Source organism: Dermacentor albipictus, unplaced genomic scaffold, assembly GCF_038994185.2.
Source record: "Dermacentor albipictus isolate Rhodes 1998 colony unplaced genomic scaffold, USDA_Dalb.pri_finalv2 scaffold_83, whole genome shotgun sequence".
In the NCBI taxonomy this organism is placed as follows: Eukaryota; Metazoa; Arthropoda; class Arachnida; order Ixodida; family Ixodidae; genus Dermacentor; species Dermacentor albipictus.
In genome coordinates, this window is record NW_027225637.1 from 73842 (window position 1) to 93760 (window position 19919).

The 19919-nt window shown below is 45.8% G+C and overlaps 1 protein-coding gene across 9 annotated transcripts in view; it reads left to right on the forward strand.

Annotated features, from left to right (window-relative positions):
• Positions 1 to 9609, forward strand: part of LOC139053230 (zinc finger protein 25-like) — a 55920-nt gene extending 46311 nt beyond the window's left edge. For all 9 annotated transcript variants that reach the window (XR_011510330.1, XR_011510331.1, XM_070530327.1 and 6 more), the window contains one exon: positions 8671 to 9609. Coding sequence is in view for 7 of the 9 variants with exons in the window: in XM_070530327.1 (XP_070386428.1) it covers positions 8671 to 9482 (812 nt within the window). In the remaining 2 variants the exon portion in view is untranslated. The remainder of the gene's footprint in view (positions 1 to 8670) is intronic.
• Positions 9610 to 19919: the final 10310 nt, after the last annotated feature.

Genomic DNA, 19919 nt, shown 5'->3' on the forward strand with positions numbered 1-19919 from the left:
CCCTGTTTACTTTACAACAGGGTGTCTACCAACCTGGAAAACCAGGAATTCTCAGGGATTTTGAGTAGTCTGGAAAAACTCTGGGAATTTGTGCCTCTATCAGAGAAAATTTGCTGCAATTTTATTGAAAGGTTCGAAAGTCGTGGTAATGCTGGCTCGAGTAACAGACAGGATTCGTAATGAATCGTCATTTTCTGCCCTCGGCTGGAGGAGTTGCCAGTGTACCGTCAACAACCGACCTTCAGGATTCCCGATAATTCGGATGGATTCGCGGCACCACCACGTAGCCCATAGAGTCAATGTATCAGAACGTCAAAAATTTCGGACGCAAGAACTCTTCGACGTCCGATTTTCCGGACGTTTTGCTTTAACCCCAGGTCCGAAACGGCGGTAATCGAAGCCACCACCGCTGCCATTTTGATTACCTCGCCGCCTCGTGCCGGCGCTCTCGCATGCAGATCCGCTGGCAGCCGTAGCCACCACTGCAGCCACGCTAGGCCTAGCTGCTTCGACGTTCGTTATGAAGCTTCTTGCCATTGGGTGCCATGTTTTTTATTGAAAGAATTCGCTGCTATCAGCAATGGCACGGACTCCGCCTTTGTGGTCTTCGCGAGTAGCTTAGAAGCTTGGAAAGCACAGTGCGTTGCATAATGCCGGCATGTGCCGGTTCCCGAGAGTCAGCTTCGCCTCCGTACGGAAACGTTACTTGGTGAAGCATACGTAAAAGTATTGCAGTGAAGCATAACAAGCGTGGGAAGCGGCTATGCCACCGGACACAGTATGTATTCCTGAATTATACGCGCGTGCACCCGGTCTCCCCTGTCACAGTACGAGCACCGATATGCCTAATACATGTACCGACAGGCCTTCAGAGCGTTTTTGAATGTGCCTATGGTGGTTTGAGCCATTAAGGGCAGTAAATGATATGCATTTATTTTTTCCAACTGGCCAATTTTTCGAACGTTTTGCCGGCCCCTAGGGAGTTCGGAAAATCGGACGTGGACTGTGCAATTGACCAAGATGATGCTTCAACTGGTCTGTAGGGCGAACGAGTGGCGGAATGAGGACTAGAACAGAAAGGACCTATGCAGTGAGGAAAGAACGGGAAAGGAAGCGTGCTGCCGCCGTTTTGAAGGAGCTTGAGCTCAAAAAACATTGTTGGCTGTTTCCGAGATGCAGGTGTCCCTCATCCAAGCCAAAATAAACTCTTTGAGGTTGACAGTTGAGGTTGAACAGTTGAGAACAGTTGAGGTTGACTTACGAGCTGTTGAGAGAGAATCGAAATTGTGATAAAGTTCGGGCCTCATACCACAGAGCTTGCTATCAATTGATAGAAATAACTCATATTCGAAAATATTTGCTTCTGTATGCATCTCCTTTTCATCCGTATTTGAGAATGTTCGACTTGATTTGCAATTTTTTTCACAGACGTTTCATTTGCTGTGCTTTTTACTAACCCCTCCCGGGTATTCTCTTTTTGCATTACATAAACACTACTCCTAAGTATTCAAACTTAATTAAGTCGTTCTTTCTTTAAAAAATTTTCATATACTTACTAGAGAGTGACAGTGTCAAGTGATATGGTTTCAGCTTGTCTTGGCATAAAACATAGTTCTGCATCACTCTGGGAATCTTGCAAAGGCACTCAGGGAAAACCTGGAAACTCAGGGAATTTGGAGATGTCAACTTTGTAGACATCCAGTACAACGTCGAAACCTTTCTCTCGGCTCAAAGTCCATATAGCCTCATTAGTAGCCACTATGGCTCTTTGTACGTTACTGTCAGGTACAGGCACATCTGGCACTGTGCACACCACGATCTGCACCTGTGGGGACAGCTCACGGAAGTCGTTTGCCTCCTTCGCCAACGGCTGGGCTAGTCCTGTCTTTTTTGTTTGGGACGTTAGTTAGCCCACCTGTGACTACGACAAGGTCGCGTCCGTGGGCCATTCCCTCAAGCTTTGCTTTTGCTTGCTCCATGGCAGTGTCTACTAATGCCACTCTTGGAAATATTCCTACCGCCACTCTTTTTTCAGCTTTCACCCTCTCTACAGTTGCCTCTGAGCACCTAGCCAGGTTTGAGTCGCCGGCGATAATCATCCTTTCACTCTCTCCTACTGCCGAGGCCTCTCCCTGCTTCCCTTTGTCATCTTTTCTGGTCGTGGTGGTGGTAAACATTATTGAAAGTGGGAAGGGGAAAGTTTCTGTGTGGTTTGGACTTGACAAGGGCCATTGACCTCTGCGTTCCTGCTTTTCATTTGTGGTCACATCAAGATAGGTGAAGCTCTTTCCAGGTACTCGCACCCTACTTTGCATACCTTCCACGTGCTTTGTTGACACTCCCTCTCCTGTCATGTTGGCAGACTGCTTTGCATTGTCGCGAACATTCTCCTTCATGATGGCGGCCCTGTACAGCTTTTCTTCAGCGGCTTCGCCTTTTTTCCACCACCTTCTGTCCATCACGCTCCAGCTATTTGACCTGTTTCTCAAGCTCATCTTGGAAAGCCTCCATTTTGTTCAGCCTAGCATTGACATCACAGTATCAGGCGATTGACTTGATTTCCTCCCTGTTCTTATCCGGCCCCTTGTCTACCTTGGGGGACTTCCTGTACGCTGCACGTTTTACCATCTTTCTTGCCATGTGTTGCACTTTGCTTTTTGTAATACAAGCACCGAAGCTTTCAGAGCATGTGCCTTCTAGCAGAGGCCTGTACGCACAGAATCTAGATCCTTAAAATGCTGCAAAGTTGTTATCACCAATGATTTAGAAGCAATGAATGCCACACAGACTTAAGGTACGACACGTATTCACACGTGTTCAAACACGCCCTCACTGTCCTACCAAAGCAGTACTACCGATACCAATGCACACAGACTGCAACCACTAATAGCTAATGGTATTGCGACTTCCAAACTACTATTTAAAAGCTACAAAGGCTAACGTCCCAAAACGGTTGCACGTGTTGAAACACGTTTCGCAAATGGATGCTGTGGCTATCCGGCAGAACTAAATATGCACAAAACACACTCGCACACATAAATATACAAAAATAAAACTAGTCAATTACTATTTAAAGGCTAAAAAATCAGAAGCAAGCTCAAAACATGTACAAAAAACTCGCCATGTTTTCGTTGATGCCACGGGGCCCTGGAAAAACACGTCCATCTGCCGCAAACATCACCGACACCAGCAGGATGGAAGTGGTAAAAGTGGTATACCAACTATGTCTCATTGAGTGGGGGGAAAGTCAATATATAATATTGCGAATAACTATAGCAACATGTGAAATATTGTCGAAATGCTGCACTCAGTTATATTAGTCGCCGACCGATTTCTCAGACTACAATGGGATGAGAAAAATGTAACAGTCCGAAAAAACTTGTGAATAGGAAAAGTGAACTTTATATTTGCGAATCAACCTTGACATAGTTACGGACTGTGCCTTGCCTCTTTTTTCACCTGCTTGTGACAACATCCGCTTGTATTTTCGCGAGGGTCGACCTCTCGTCGTACACATTTGACAGCAACATCCATGCACTGTTAATGTCCGATGTCGTTGGTTGAGGACAGCTGAAGTATCGGATCCAGAATCACTTTGAAGCGTAAGCACCTGTGTCACGATCTCGTGGTGAGTAGGCTCTGCGCACAATTCAAGGTTCAGCAGCGCAAAATCCAGCGTGCCTATTTGCTATCGTTGCTGGCTGAACGGCCTTCCACGAATCAGCAAGCATGCAGACTGCCGTGAAGAGGTTCATGGTGTGCACTTTTTCGTTGTCGATGCACAGGATTGTGCGGCGAAGCAGACTGGCACGGTAGAGCGCTTTTAAGGTTTTGTATCTCGCGCTGGCCCATGGGGTGTAGCACACTCGTGGTATTCGGCGGCAAAAATTGCAGTCGAATGGCCTGGAGGTTGTCTACAGCACCATGGGCTGCACATTTGTCGACAAAATTCACCACTTGGCATTGCTGGGATCGAAACATTCCGTCCATGCGGCGCAGGTAACCCTCGAATGATGATTGCGTAATCCGTGCCTTTAAATTGCTCATGTACCATACTATCAGGTTTCTGGGGCCCTTGAAGCACCTGTGGTTTCGCGACTTTCCAATCACAAGAAGTGGAATTTTCTCGGTACCGGTCGCGTTCGCACCGACCATAACTGTAATTATTTCTTTGCTGTGCCGCCCTCCGGTACTTGGATCACCTGAGAAATGCAGCAAACGGTCCAGCAGCATCCTAAAGAATAAAACCGTTTCATCGCAATTAAAAATGTCCTTAGGGCTGTAGTTTTGCAGGACAAAGATCAAATCATTGCTGCAGTATTCTGCCACCACAGCCTGGTTGACGGCTCCACTGTCACCGCACATCTTCTTAAAGGATACTCCATGCCTTTTCTTAAAGCTGCGGAGCCATCCGTCAGTGAACTTGAAGTTCTCTATGTTAATCTTGATGGCGAGGTCTATGGCCTTCTGTTTAAGCGTTTCACCAGAAACTGGGATATTCTTTGTCAGGACCCCTTTAAGCCACAATTTAAATGCGTCTTCCAGCTGCAGATGATCACCCTTGCGGTCCGTTTTTTTTCTCTTTCGAGTGAATTCTCGAAGGCAGACAGTATCTTGCTCTTTTTGCGGATGTAATCTGAAACTGCTTGCTTGGACAGCTGGAACTGCTTCGCCACGTCAGCTTGCGTCCGTCCTTTCTCCATGAGTTCAATGATCGCAGCTTTCTTTTCCAAAGTTAAGGTGGGTGTAGTTACCGCGTTTCTTCTCTGCAAAGTTTGGCGGAGAGGCGTGAGGCGAGGCCATAGTGTCGAGAACACACAGCGAAAATTCACTTCCGAAAGGCGAGAATATCCCGGGAGACAAGCAGGCTGCACACAAGTGGCAATGGTAACCATTCACGATAGATGGATGGATAAGGCTTAACCCTTGAAATCGGGTGGCGGCTCATGCCACCTAGCTGCGACACCAATCCAATTGAAGCCACCAGCGGTTCCAAACAAGCCTCAAGCCAGCATATTCAAAATGATCGCACGCGGGGTGCCGGTTGAGCCCCAAAAGAGGAAGGCATAGGCGACGACTGTCTACAGCTTATCACAGTATTTACCTAGAAAATACAGTTTGCGATGAATGGGAAGGGATGAGGAGCGAGGAGAAGGTTGATATCAACAAGTGACTGAGGCGGGGGTGGCCGTTATCCCCACTGCTGTTTATGATGTTCATGGTGAGGAGGGAAAGGTGCTAGAAGGAAGTAATATTAGGTTAAATCTCTCATACAAACAGGCCGGTACAGTAATAGAGCAGCAGCTTCCAGGTTTATTTTATGCGGACGACATTGTGTTGCTAGCTAACACGCATAGTGACATGCATTGTCTGGCTAATTCTGTGGACAGGAAGGCCATAAGTTAGGTCTGAAATGTAGTGTTAAAAAATGAGGTGCAATTGTATTAATTGAAAACAGCGAACACACAGTGACAATACAGCGCCAGGAAATATTTTGCGTAAAAGAATATAAACACCTTGGTATACAGATAAATTAAGGCAATAAATATATGGAGACACAGGAAAAAAGAATAAAGTTAAGGGGAAGAGAAATGCGGCCATAATGAAACACAGAGCACTAGGGAGATACAATAGGTGCGAGGTGCTGTGGGGTATGTGGAAAGATCTAATGGTTCCAAGACTTACATTTCGAAATGCGCTTGTTTGCTTGAAATCAGGGATACAGTTGGGACTCGACTGGAACCAAAGGTGAGCAGGACGCCTCGCATTGGGCACTCACGGGAAGACTATAAATGAAGCTATCCAGAGTGATATGGGCTGCAGAAGTTTTGAGGTGAGGGAAGCTCACAGACAAATTAATCATGAATAACGACTGAGGAATATGGAAGAAAGTGAATAGACTGGGAGAGTGTTCAGGTGTTTGTACAAGAATAACATTCATGCATAGTGGAGGCAAAGAACTAGGAAGCTTACCAGCAAGTATGCGGCCTGTGTGGTGAGCAACACAGCAACAAAGAACATCAAACGAAAAGTCAGAGGCTGAAATAATCTCATGGGTGGCGGCAATGAAAAAAAGAAACCTACCATGAGTAACTACGTAAGAGGAAAAAACTAAATCAGAAAAAAAACAATTTATGATAACTCAAAGGGAAGCTCATTACATTTTGAAGCGAGATCAGAATGCCTTGGAACATGCACTTATAAAGCGAGATATAAGAAGGAAGAAGAAGCATGTGCTTGCTGCGGTACAGTAGGGAAACGATAAAGCGTGTTTTAGTGTTTGAATGTGAAGACATCTTCCCAGCGGTTGACGTAGCCACCACTGGCCTTGAAGCCCTTGGGTTCAGCGAGAGCAAGTGAAAAGTACACACGTCCGCAATAGAGATTAGTAAGAGGTGGTAGGAAAATTGGTGGAAGAAAAGTAGGGAAACGACGAAAAACGGAGACGTACAAAAGCGCAGTTCACAATAGGGGGTCAGAGAATTTGGTTGTGGGAAATCGTTTTTTTTTCTTCTTTAACCTAGATAGAATATTAAGCAGTATAGTAGCAAGAGCTTGGTGGTGCAACCCACCGCCTCCTCTTCTCTGGAGCAAGGAGCGGAGGTGCCGCTGGTGAGGGGAGCAAGGAGAGGAATGTAGCAATGGAGCATGGTATATTAGAATGTGAAGATATCTGCCCAGCGGTCGATTTAGGAATCACAAGCGTCCTTGAAGCCCTTGGGTTCATCAAGAGCATGGTGAAAATAACCATGTCCGCAATGAAGATTAGTAAAAGGCGACTTGAAGCTTCAAAAAAGTTAGGTAAACTAGAAACAAGGGCGTACAAAGCAATGTTCACAATAGAGTTTCATGAAGTTTGTTTATTGGAATTCATAGGTAGGACATAGGGCATTAAAATAGCAAAAGGTTGGTGGCGCAACCCACCGCCCCGTTCCAAAGTGTGTTGTACGGGAGCACTTCGGCGCCAGTTCTGTGCCAGCACGGAGGAAGAAGTTGACGTTCGTGTGTGTGTCTCACTCAGTTTTTCAATCTGGCTGCCTTGTGTTAGTGGCCCTTTTCCAAATGCCGTGCCCATGTTGCTGAGACGAACATGCCTGGTAAATGATATATATATGATATATATATATATATATATATATATATATATATATATATATATATATATATATATATATATATATGTATATATATATATATATGTATATATATATATATACATATACATATACATATATATGTATGTATATATATATATATATATATATATATATATATATATATATATATATATATGTATGTATATATATATATATGTATATATATATATATATAACCAGCCTCACTGCAACCGAGGGGTAAGTTGGGCGCGATATGAAACTAGTGTGTGTGTCATTCTTTCGGAGCCCCCGATGGTGCTTGGTGCCTCCATTCGCACATAATACAGTACCTTCACCCACTAGTGTGTTAAAATCCACTGCGCTTTGCAAAGGGAACATACCATTCCTTGTCGGTTCCAGCAATCATTTGCCAATATTTTGTGATGGCAGAGCACAAGGAGCAGAGCGCACTCCAAAAGAAGTTGCCGTATTTTTGCACCTCTATGCCGCACCAAACATCGTGAAAAATTTACTGTAAGGTCAGGATCGGGGTATGAACTACTGGAATTTGTATTTGAAGTTTTACTCCATGACAACACAGCGTGCACAGCCCCAAAGCCACACTTCAGGGCAAGGTTCTCGAGTGCTCACACTTTTGCTATCTCCTGGGGAATCCCACTCTTTTTCCACCCCTGTGTGTTGAAGCTCCCTTCTCTCGTGCACGGTCGGTCATTTTCCTCCTCTGTGTGGGTCGCCATTTTGCATTTAGTAGTTAGTGAATAGTGGACATGGTGCTAGCAAAGTTGAACTTAGGTCACGATAAGCCGTGCTCAACGGCCCAGCTCCCGTCTCTGGAAACAGGAAAGCAGGGTCATTGCCTGAATATACCACACGCTCAAGTGGTTTATCCCCAAATGGATGCTGTTTTGTAAATATCTAGGGGTTGCGTATGCAGTTGTTACCGTGGGTTATAGACGCATATTATTCTTTTTTTCTTTCTGGGCTGTTCTGAAAGAGGATGTGGGTAGTAGGTGTTGGCAGGTTATGTGAGGAAAACTGCGGAATTTCCTAGCCTGCTCCTTGCAATCTCGACTTACGATAACATTGGCAATGTTCAATGTGTGGTCAAAGAGAAACTCGCTGATGAAGTCTCGTATAAAACAAATTGGTTGTGTAAGCGAATCATAAATTTTGCAAGTGCCTAATGTGATTACTGGGCGTCAAGTGATCATTGAGGATATGAGAGCAGACTTGGTCAAAGCATTTTTGAAGTGTTCTCTAAGGGTCATAGTATGGAGTAGTTAAGCACTCCACATTCTGTCACTTTGTAATTCTTAGCTTTCTGAAAAATCCCTTTTATAAGTGGACTTCACAAACAGGGTCATCATGAAGCATTAAAATGCAGAAATATTGAGTAAATAAAAATGACCATTAGTTCTTTGTTTCATCATACTTAAGGTCACCCTGAAGATCTCCCAAATAAAATGAAAAAGATAGCTTGTCATTAAAGTTAGCATGTGTTCTTTTTTGGCATTTCCTAAAAACTCTTATTTACTTTTTTTTATTTCTGCAGCATCGAGGCCTTCAATTTCTGCGTCAACTGCCAAATGTGAAGACTCAAAGCAAGGATGCATCCACCGATGTCAGCTATGTGACTATGTGGCTGATGAGCTATTTCTTCTGGAGGCACATGCCAGCATCCATACTGGCGAGAAGCCATTTCATTGCCCTTTATGCTCTCGGAGCTTCTCACACAAGTGTTATCTGAATGTCCATTTGCGGACTCACACAGGCGAGAGGCCATTTGACTGCCCTTCATGCTCTCGGAGTTTCTCAGTAAAGGGCAACCTGAAAGCCCACCTTCGCACCCACACAGGCGAGAAGCCATTTGACTGCCCTTCATGCTCTCGGAGCTTCTCACGAAAGCCCCACCTGAAAGCGCACCTGCGCACCCACACAGGTGAGAAGCCATTTGAGTGCCCTTCATGCTCTCGGAGCTTCTCACAGAAGAGCATCCTGAAATTCCACCTGCGCACCCACACAGGCGAGAAGCCATATCAGTGCCCTTCATGCACTAGGAGCTTCTCACAGAAGAGCGACCTGAAATGCCACCTGCGCACCCACACAGGCGAGAAGCCATATGAGTGCCCTTCATGCTCTCGGAGCTTCTCACTACAGGCCCACCTGAAAGCCCACCTGCGCACCCACACAGGCGAGAAGCCATATGAGTGCCCTTCATGCTCTCGGAGATTCTCACAAAAGAGCAACCTTAGGAAACACATGAGGCGAGAAGCCATTTCATTGCCCACTCTGCCTTCAGCAATTCTCGTTGAAGAATGCCCTGAAGATACACCGGTGCATTCATACAAATTACCGGCCATATAGTTGCATTGCCTGCTTCAGGTCCTCATCACTTGAACAGACTTGGAGAGCACAGCACCATGATACTGTAGGGTATTTTATCAATCTTGTTGAACTCGAGTCTGAAATAAAAATCTGCATTCGTGTAGGATGTTACGTAGTGTTCTAGTGCATCAGGTAGCACAAGTGTTTCCACATGTTCCTGAGAGCAAGCTTTAACTCGGGCCCAACTTCGATGCCGCCTATTCAAATACATGTAAAACGCATAAATGCTTTTCTGAAATAACCAGTGGGCTGATTGTGACGAAATTTGTTACATTTGAGAGAAAAAGCTAAATTCTGGCGACTTCTGGAAGCATAATTTAGTTTGAATCCTGAATGTTATAACAGGAATATACGAAGATTTTTCATCTTAAAGAATTGGAGCAAGAACTTTATAAATTTTTATCTCTGCACCTGGAATAGATATCGTAGCTCTGTAAACTGCATACGCTAGATCTTCCAAAGCAGACAAATTTGATGTACCAATGTATATTTTGCTAACTTGTTACACTGCATACAGGGACTTTGCAGATGTCCTAATCATTTATTAGTGGCATATTTTAACGCTTTGTTTAATACCTAAATATTGTCCGCTTTAGGTGTCCTGTTTGGAGCATTTTACAGAATTGCAATATTTTTCATTGCTGAGTTACCAGAGTTGTAAATTTGGTAGTTTCGTTTTCTGAAAATTCGTGATTTTCAACAACTGTTATTAGAAGATTGATGGCCTAAATAAAAAAATCACTACCAACAGTCACTACATTCTATTTCTTTTATATGCAACAAACCTCATCTGGTTTCGTGCAGTAGTTGTCAAGAAAAATGATCTCCTTTCCCATGTATGTAGATGGCAGCCCCCAAGCTGAAGCTTGCTCTTAAAGGGTCTCTAAAACACTTTTGCGGGGTTAGCATATTTTCTCTAGATCTTTTTTTAACACGTTATGGAACATAGAGCAAAAGGATTTACGAGAACTAACCAACATAAAGCCGCTGTAGCTGAGAAAAAAGTCAAGATACAGTTAAACTTTAATTAAAAGAAGTCGGCAAAAACAGCTATTTGCTTTGTTATATTGTGGCTTTTCATTATTCGAAAAGTAATTGATGTTCATTCGTGTCTCAAAAATTACTGTTTGCATGCCCCAACAAACTATGTATGTTTGTTGTAATAATTGTTACACTACAGATGTCTGAATGATGTGTTCTTAAGGCTCTGTTTTTTTTTCAGTCTTCTCTTTGTTACATATGAACTTGTTCTCTTAGACCAATTCATGTATTTGTTGCCTCTTGGTTCTGGTCTACATGGTTCATTGTGGATTCTCTTGATCTTATTCTGTTCGTTCCTTTCTTTTTTTTTTTACAAATGGGTACTTCTTTAGAGGAATTGATTGTTCAGTAAGCTAGCTTTCCACTGTCTGTTTCATTAGAGCATCAAATAAATGCCAGTGTTTGGTGAGTATTCGTTGTCTGTTCTCGATATTTCAATAATTTATTGACGGCATGCAATATAGGAATGTTAGCATTCTATTGTATCTGCGGCTGAAAGAGAAGTTGAATGACGGCAGTTGGAACTTCATTATTAACACAGAAGGAACCTGTTATAAGCAACATAGATGATTAGCCTAATGTTTGAGTCGAATGTCAAGTCCACCATATTTAATCATTCCTACATTTTATTTCAACTAATGTACCAGCATTTCTATAAGCGCTAGTGCCAAGCACGTACCCAGGGGGGGGGGCGGAGGGCCCCCCCCCCCCCCCCCCGATATCAAATGGCATACCACCCCTCCTCCCCACCCACGCCACCACTCCTCACACATTCCTGAAGCGCCGCCAGATCAATGTTGAGACTTGGCAGCTGTTCATCGGTCAGCATTATGCTGCCTTTTTCACTCCTTTTAGATGGCGGTAGTTATCGGCATCTCTTGTAATGTGAAGGACAGTTTTCTCATAGATTCCGCACCCGCGCTATTAACTCGAGATGCGTTCATTTGTCACCATCTAATCAACCGTCACACGCATAGCTGTTACTTTTGTTAGTTCAACCTTCTTTGTTTAGGCTGATCCTGGGACCAGGAGAGGGATGCGGCTGTTACTCAGCTGGTCTGTACTCTCATGGAACGAGTTGCGGCCGGAGAAAACGCCAATTGCGTTTAATTTTTCCCTTTGCTTCATTATTTTCTTGAGTTACGGCTCGCCGCGACGCTGGCAGATGCCCGGAACCATATACACGTGATTTGGGTTAGATAAGATGGGAAATAAAATAATGTGAAAGAGCGTCCATCATGAAACCCTGCAATAACCCTTAAACCCATAAGCAAGTTGACTGTCGCCCGTTACCTCGTCTGTTTTTCCCTAACTGTATAGCACTTTTCGTGCAAAATTGGCAACTGGAAACAAAAATCGCAAGGTGTTGAGAAATTAAGCGATATACTAAGGGAGAGAGCCAAGGCAAGAACCAAACTGCAAGCAAAAGCGAATAATAAAAAAGTTAAGCATTGTTTATGAGACTATTTATGGATCAACATCTTTTTATTGAAAAAGGAAGTAGAGAAAACGCCGGCGGAAGTGGAGAACAATTACTTGTTTTGAATGACGCTTCTACAGTTATCGGTGGAACCGCCTCACGTAGCCACTTCTCTGCTGTGCTTATGTGGGTGTTTTTCTAACCTTTCGCGGTGATCGCAGTAGGTCTAGAATCGCAGAGTCCTGCGCTCTACGCGGTTGTATGGGACTGGCGGCCGCACAGCTTTACGCAATTCGCGGAACTGTCAAAACTGATCAACAAGGCGAAAATAACTGATATTCGAAACTATAACATGAGAAACACTGGTGAAGCCGTAAAAAATGAACGCAGCCTGAAATCAGTAAAAAAGAAACCTGGCATAGGACAAACCATGATGTATGCACTAAAAGATAAAAAGGAGAATATCATCAGCAATCTCCAAGATATAGTAAAAGCAGCGGAAAAATTCTAAGTTGACTTGTATACAGTACCAAGAGGAGTCAGGATACCTCACTTAGAAACAGTAATGAACAGGATACAGAAACTCCTATTTGACAGAAACCACATTTGAAACCCACAGAAACCCAGAAACCCACATTTGACAGCTTCTCCAGAGTATAAACACCTGGCATTTCCCTAGCATAACGAATCTTGTTACACAAAGATGCTTGAGGTCTGCCTCAACAAATTACGCTGCTGCATTCCCTCCCTAAGTATCAATTTATACAGGTCGGATTTGGTTCCCTCTCCCCTTTGTTCTTTTTGTGAGAAAGAGGAGACGATACACCACTTTCTTCTATCTTGCCGCCGCTTTGCTGCGTTAAGAAAAAGATTGTTGGAGACACCTTTTCGAAGAATTGGCCTGGACTTGACAGAACCTGTTATTCTTTCGTTCGGGGCGTCCACGTTGGGATTCAGCCACAGGGATGCATGCTTCGCTGTCCAAACATTCCTTACAGAATCTAAACGAACGCCCTGCTAATTTTTTTTATTACTTTTAGATTAATTATTCCTGATTCAACAGCACCTTCCTGATTTTATTTTAGCCGGTAATTCAACCCTATTCAATACTATTCGCCTAGATATTAGGAAATTTATGCTCTATATTATTTTGGAATATTCCACCCATTTCTTGGCCAATCCCCCATCTTGGGTAGGCGCCACACATGACACAGGCTACAACAACAACAACAACAAAGGAACAAGAGATCAGGGTTGCCAGTCGGCCACTAGATGATATGAAAGAGCACGTTTACCTAGGCCAATTAATCACAAGCAACCCTGATCATGAGAATGAAATTCACAATAAAAATAGGTTGGATCGCATACGGCAGATATTGCCAGCTCCTTACTGGAAGCTTACCATTATTATTGAAAAGTAAGCTGTGCAATCAGTGCATTTTGCCAGTGCTGACATATGGGGCGGAGACTTGAGAGCAAGTTAAGGACCGCGTAAAGAGGGATCGAACGAAGATAGCTAAGCATAACGTTAAGAGAGAGAAAGATCGGTTTGGATCAGAGAGGGAACGGGTATAGACGATATTCTAATTGACATCAAGAGGAAAAATTGTAGCTGGGCAGGTCATGTAATGCGCCGGTTAGATAACCGTTCCACCACTAGGGTTACAGAATGGTTACCAAGAGAAGGAAAAGGCAATCGAAGAAGACAAAAGACTAGACGGAGCGATGAAATTAGGAAATTCGCGGGCGCTAGTTGGAATCGGTTGGCGCAGGACATGGGTAATTGGAGATCGCATTGCAGGGTGAGGCCTTCGTCCTGCAGTGGACATAAAACAGGCTGATGATGATGATGATGATTGTGGTGGTGGTGGTGGTGATGATGATGATGATGAAGGTGGTGGCCCCCCCCCCCCCCCCCCCGAAAAAAATCCTGGGTACGTGCCTGCTGCGAGGCAAGACCGCAGAGAGCCGCCGGGTGTGACAACGCGACACGGGCGCCAACGATTGCCCGAAAATAGCGTCATCTGAGCGGACTCTCCCATTGGTCAAACATGACGCGACTTCCAGTGCTCGAAGGGTTTATAAGAAGCATTCCAGAGAGACCTGAGCATTCCCTGATTCCCTTGATTGACCTCTCTCGAACTTCTTGCCGCGTGCCGCAGCGTCCGAGTTGCTGCCGGCCCGTAATGATTGTACGACTGTTACTTGAGTCTCACCTCTCTGTATATAATGTAAAATAAATCCTCTCAAGTTTGGTTTTCATCCCGAAGTCCGTCCTTCAAACCCCTACATCTGGTTGGCAGCGGTGAGATCGCCTCCGAATGCATCAGCTGGTGGCAGCGCTACGGATGAACCTTCGTCGAGAGAGATCCTAAGGAACCGGGAAGAGCGAAGAAGAGAGAGCCTTCGTCGAAAGAGGTCCGAAGAAACTGGGAGTAGCGAAAAAGAGCGAGCCTTCGACCCAGGGAGTCCGGAGGAACCGGGAACAGCGGACAAATGAACCGGATGGCAGGGTGCTGCAACCGTAAGTGAGCGCGTAGTTTTTTTCCTTTTGATTCGCCAGACTCAAATGTTGTGTGTTCATTTTGATGGTTCTGGGAATCGGGAGTTTGTTGCATTGTGTGTTTGCACAAATTAAGGAAAGCAGTTCTAACCACCTGTCGGGGCAGCTGCCATGGATCTTAGAAGGTTGACGAGGTTATACTTGTTGTTGGTGTGCGACGATTTGGGAGTTGAGGCCGACGAACGGATGAAGACGCCAGCTATCATAAAGGCGATTAACGAAAGTGGCAATGATGGTAAAAGCATTGAGCTTGCTTGGGGGGTGATACAGGAGCCACGGGAGCGTGAGCGTCGTGAACGTTTGCGGGAGCGTCGTGAACTTGGGAGTGAGCGTAAGCGTGAAGAACGCGAGAATAAACGGAAGCATGAGCTTCAAGAACTTACTCTTAGATGTGAGCGTCACGAACGTGAGAATGAACGCGAACGGGAGTATCAGGAACGTAAGCGAGAGCTTGAGCAAAAGTATGAGAGAGAGAAGGCAGCACTGATCAAAGAGATACAGCATTGTGATCAGTTATTGGCACAGAGACAACGGCTGTCTGAGAATTCTGTAGGAAGTACAGAGCGAAAGAATGAGGGAAGTGTCTAGCAGATTTTCGCCAAAAGCCGACGAGAAGAGTAGTGCCTGTGAGATTGGCTGCCGATTCATAAGTGAAGGGAAAAGGCTAGCTGCTAACGATGCCTTAGTGGCAACAGAGGCCGTTAAAGGCCGCAAGGAGAGCGACGAGGTGCTGTTCCAACAGATGACTGTAGAGACAGCTAGGCCAGCTGCGAACAAATTGGCACAGTTACCGCGTGTGTGGGTCGCTGGTAAAGTTAGCGATGTTGCTAGCGAAGAAAAGGGTACTTCTGACCCGACAGAAGCGAGCACCCATGTAGAGCCAGATCTGCGTGCGGAAGTGAGGTGCGCACTGGACGATGCAGTTGAGAGTAGTTCTCGGGATGGCGAGCTCCGTAGTCCACGAGAGAACAACTGCATTGTTCAGGGATCGGTGCGGCTCTCTGCCAGTCTAGATGGCCTAGATAGGGATGATTCAGTTGTTAATCATTCGGACTGTGCGCGTGAGACAGCGATCGATACCGACGGGCTGTGTGCCGATGCACAGCGTGAGCTGGGCAATGTAGTAGAGGGCAGTTCGCAAGAGTGCGAGTTGTCTAACTCGAGTAAAGCCTGCTGCATTGTGCCAGAGTCGGTTGAGCTGTCCGCCAGTCGAGGCAGAGAGAATGTTGATTTAAATGAAAATCACTCAGACTGTGCGGGTATGAGACCGATCCGGGCCGACGAAACGTGTACCGGCCAGCACGAGGCACGAGAAGGCGACATGAAGGCGAGTGCAAAGAGAAAGCGCCGTAACAAGAAGCGCGCTAAAGACCGAAAGGCGGTAACTTCTGTAGCGCCGCCAAAGATGGCGAGAAACCCAAAAGGGCAGGGCGCGAGGAAAAAGGTGCAGTCGTCACGGACGATGTTCACGCATCCAAAACGAGCGAGCCACAGGTCAAAGGGGGACCGCGAAGCATTTTCTGCGCGGACGCGGACAAAGGGCACGGGGCAGTTAATCTCCTCGTCGTTCCGTAGTTCTTTTCATAGCTTAGCGTGCAGTTCGAAGAAACGCAAGGTGGCAGGACGAGACCAGGTGGGGAGTAGCGCGGTCAATCGAATTTGTGAGGAAAGCGGGCCGCGAGGACGCAAATTGGCAGGGGTCTGTAACGTCTTGAAGGAGCTGATAGTGTGTCAGCCTTTTTGTTGTTCCTCCGTAGCCAGAGTAGCTTTGAAACCGCGACCACCCCGGTTTCGACTCAAAGTATGAGTCAGACGTAAACGTTTGGAAAGGGAGGCCAAGAGCCCTTCTGTAGAAATGAAGTGTGTTTTTTTTTTTTGAACATCAGAAAGTTTTCGCGAATTGAGACTAGGATTTCTTTCAACGTTTAAGGTATGAGCTTTGTTTATGTTTTGGTTTGAGAAAGCTCCGAGATTTGAAGGATGCGTTTTATGTAAACCTGTAGTCTCGCGAGATGTTCATTAATAAGTAAATAGGCTTTCTTTTTTGTGTATGTGTGAGTAACCTGAAGGTCAAGGTTATCGTCGAAAGGCCTTTTGTAAAGCGCGTGTGTTATTTAACCTTCTTTCTTTTTAAGTGTTTTTGAATTTTGTAAGGTTAAGTTTCAGTAAGTGCATCATTTGCATTGAGAAGCGTTCTTAGTTCCATTAGGGCGTGTCCTGAGTGGGCGGAAGGAAGCAGATTTATGACTGGGTTGCTCGTGTGTGTTGAGGGCAGCCGCATTCTGACTTCTCTGATAAGTATGCGAGGAACGAGTTATTAAAAGACGCATTATTTTAAGGGTTCTGCGGAGTGTGTAAGTCCCACAAGTTTAATTGTTCGTTTATGTCACGTGTCCTGTAGGACTTTCAGGGAAGAAACGTGAGTAAGCGTAAATGAAAAGTTTGCCTACAACGCAAGTACGCGTTTTGTTTAATGACCACAAGGCTAGTGCGCTTGTGATTACGCACTTGTGAGGTTGACCAGATTGTTCAGTGGCACCATTACGTGCGATAAGTACGCCACTGCGATAGATTGGAAACATGCTGTTCGTGTAGTTAGGCCACTTCAGTTATGTTCGGCTGTTTTCATTTGTTGTTTGCATCGTCAACGACCCTTTTGTTTTGCAACAACAATAGTACTCTGGTCTTGTCGGCAATCGGGGAGAAAGGGATAGCTGTTTGGAAAGGTGGTTGGAACTGTTTTGTCAAAATTCGGGAAATAAAAGATCAGGGTTCATTTTGACTCAGTAATAGCCTGGCGAGTCAGGGGTGAAGAGCCTGCGCTTACACGTGGGGCAGCGCTGTGTTGTTTTGTTTGTTTGACGTATGTTCTCCAGGGCCCAGGATCCCGAAGTTCGTCAAACGAGGCTCGACGCCAATACCCTGCAGGTTCTTTCAGCGTTCCTCATGACCGGCGAATTGAGTTCGCAGGCCATTCAGAACAACCTGGGCTAGGACGAGCTGTTAGATATGGAGCTGTTTCCTGCGCCTACTTCGATTTCCCCAGGACCACATCGAATTGCAGCACAGCTAATTGAGGAATGCAGAAGCAGGAAAGCACATTCCAGAGGAGCGCCCGAGCAAACAAGTTGAAGGCCACAAGACAGCTGCAAACAAGTTTGCAGCCCCCAGTTCGTACGCCGCCGGGATTAGAAGGGGCCCTTGGACAATGGAGCCCAATCGTCACGCTTCTTCGCCTTTGAAGAAGGCATTTGCTACCACAGCGGAGCCGTACCGCCGGGACTAGAGGGGTCGTCGGACAATGGAGCATGAGCGTCCCCACTTCTCCTCATTCGAAGAAGCGCATTGCAAGTCTGCGAGGCAAGACCGCAGAGAGCCGCCGGGTGTGACAACGCGACACGGGCGCCAACGATTGGCCGAAAATGGCGTCATATCTGAGCGGACTCTCCCATTGGTCAAACATGACGCGACTTCCAGTGCTCGAAGGGTTTATAAGAAGCATTCCAGAGAGACCAGAGCATTCCCTGATTCCCTTGATTGACCTCTCTCGGACTTCTTGCCGCGGGCCGCAGCGTCCGAGTTGCTGCCGGCCCGTAATGACTGTACGACTGTTACTTGAGTCTCACCTCCCTGTATATAATGTAAAATAAATCCTCCCAAGTTTGGTTTTCATCCCGAAGTCCGTCCTTCAACCCCTACAGCATGCTGAACACACTGCCAACAAATTTCCAAGAGAGGCTAAGCAGCACTACAGAGTGTTTACGGACTCTCAAAATGCCTTTAGAGCTTGCCAGGGCACTCGTACAACCACTGCTGTGCTCCAACAACTCCGCTTCCACGTTCGTCGTCTGCGTGACTAAGGTCATGATTTTCAGTTACACTGGATCCCGGAGCCCACGCGTATACCAGGAAATGAACGGGCTCATCGACTAGCGCACGCCATGCTACTATCCGCGCTGTCAAAACCGCCGCAACAGTCACTGAACAACGTACCTGAACACACGGAAATACACAGTCAGTGGTACAATCCTATGGAAGCAATAGCCGAAGCCAAGCACCACCGGCGCAGCTATCTCTTCACTACGCCCAATCCCATGTACATTCCTTCCTTTCCCTCCCAAGCTGTTACTCTTCGGCAGCAGGTTCTGCTCCGGCAGGTACAGATTGCCACCCTTCTTACTCCCTTTCTCGTGCAGCGTTTTCGCAGAACGGAAGACCCTCGTGGCCTGGAATGTTCGCGTGCGTGTAGCTGCAGCCCATGCAACACCAGGGCAGACCTCAAACACTTGATCTGGGACTGCCCACTGTATTCTGGCCCCAGGAAAGGGCCCTTGCTTCGCCCCCAACGGAATGCCGACCAACTCCCTACAGAGCTGGGCTCTACCGAGACACTGCAGTGCTGCGACTGCCAACAAGCTCTGGCGATCACTGTATGAATCCCTGGATGATCCTGGGGCTCCAGCCACAGGGCCCAGGCTTCTTCATCTCGAGCGCACCAGCGAAAGCATCAGACCGCATCATATAGATAATTAACCCTTTGAGAGTCAATGACATAAATATACGGCGCCGCGAACTATCTCCAAAATGGTCGATGCCAGATATTTATGGTGCCGTCTGTATACCTAAAAAGCGCACCAATTTTCTTACTTTTTCTTTTCTTTCATGTGCTGCCATTATGTGGAAATACAGGGAATATTTTTCGCTCGCCTCCCTCTCTTGCTTTTCGCTGCATGGTTTGTTTTAGCGCTAGTTTGTTCCTGCGCGTCTGCATACTAGCGCTCGCGCATTGGCGCGCGCGCAGGTAGGCGGCGGCTTTGTTTTGTTCCGCGAGCGATCTCGGCCTCCTGCGCTTGCAAAGCTGATGGCTATCTCGTTACTAATCGTTCACAGGGCGACCGCTTGTTTCTCGCTCGTTTAGAGCTCACAGAGGTGCGCATAGGAAGGATGCTACCGTGCATGCGTTTCCGTTGCTTTTTTTTCTTCTCTTTCTTTCTTTTTTTAGGCTCGCGAAATTCAATTGCCTCTGGTTAGCGATAAGATGAAGATTAGCGGAAGTTTGTCAGATGTTTTTTGGACGGGCACAGAATCAAACAGTTTTCTTGAGTGCATGCACCTACGCAGTTCGATTATCTATGGACGTACATATTAGTGTAAGAGCAGGAACATTTGTGTCTTGCGAAATATTCTCGTGTGCGTATTTTCAAAGCCTTGAACTATAACAATGCATTAAATTTTCAATTCTTATAGGTTTAATTCTGTTTTTATTGTTGTTGTTCATGAATGAAGAGTGCTTATATACCAACGCAAAATATTTTTTATCACTTTAGGGTCACCTTAGAAAAAATTGCGGTAATTTTTTTTTTCGAAATAACTCCCTAAGAAGAATTGTCAT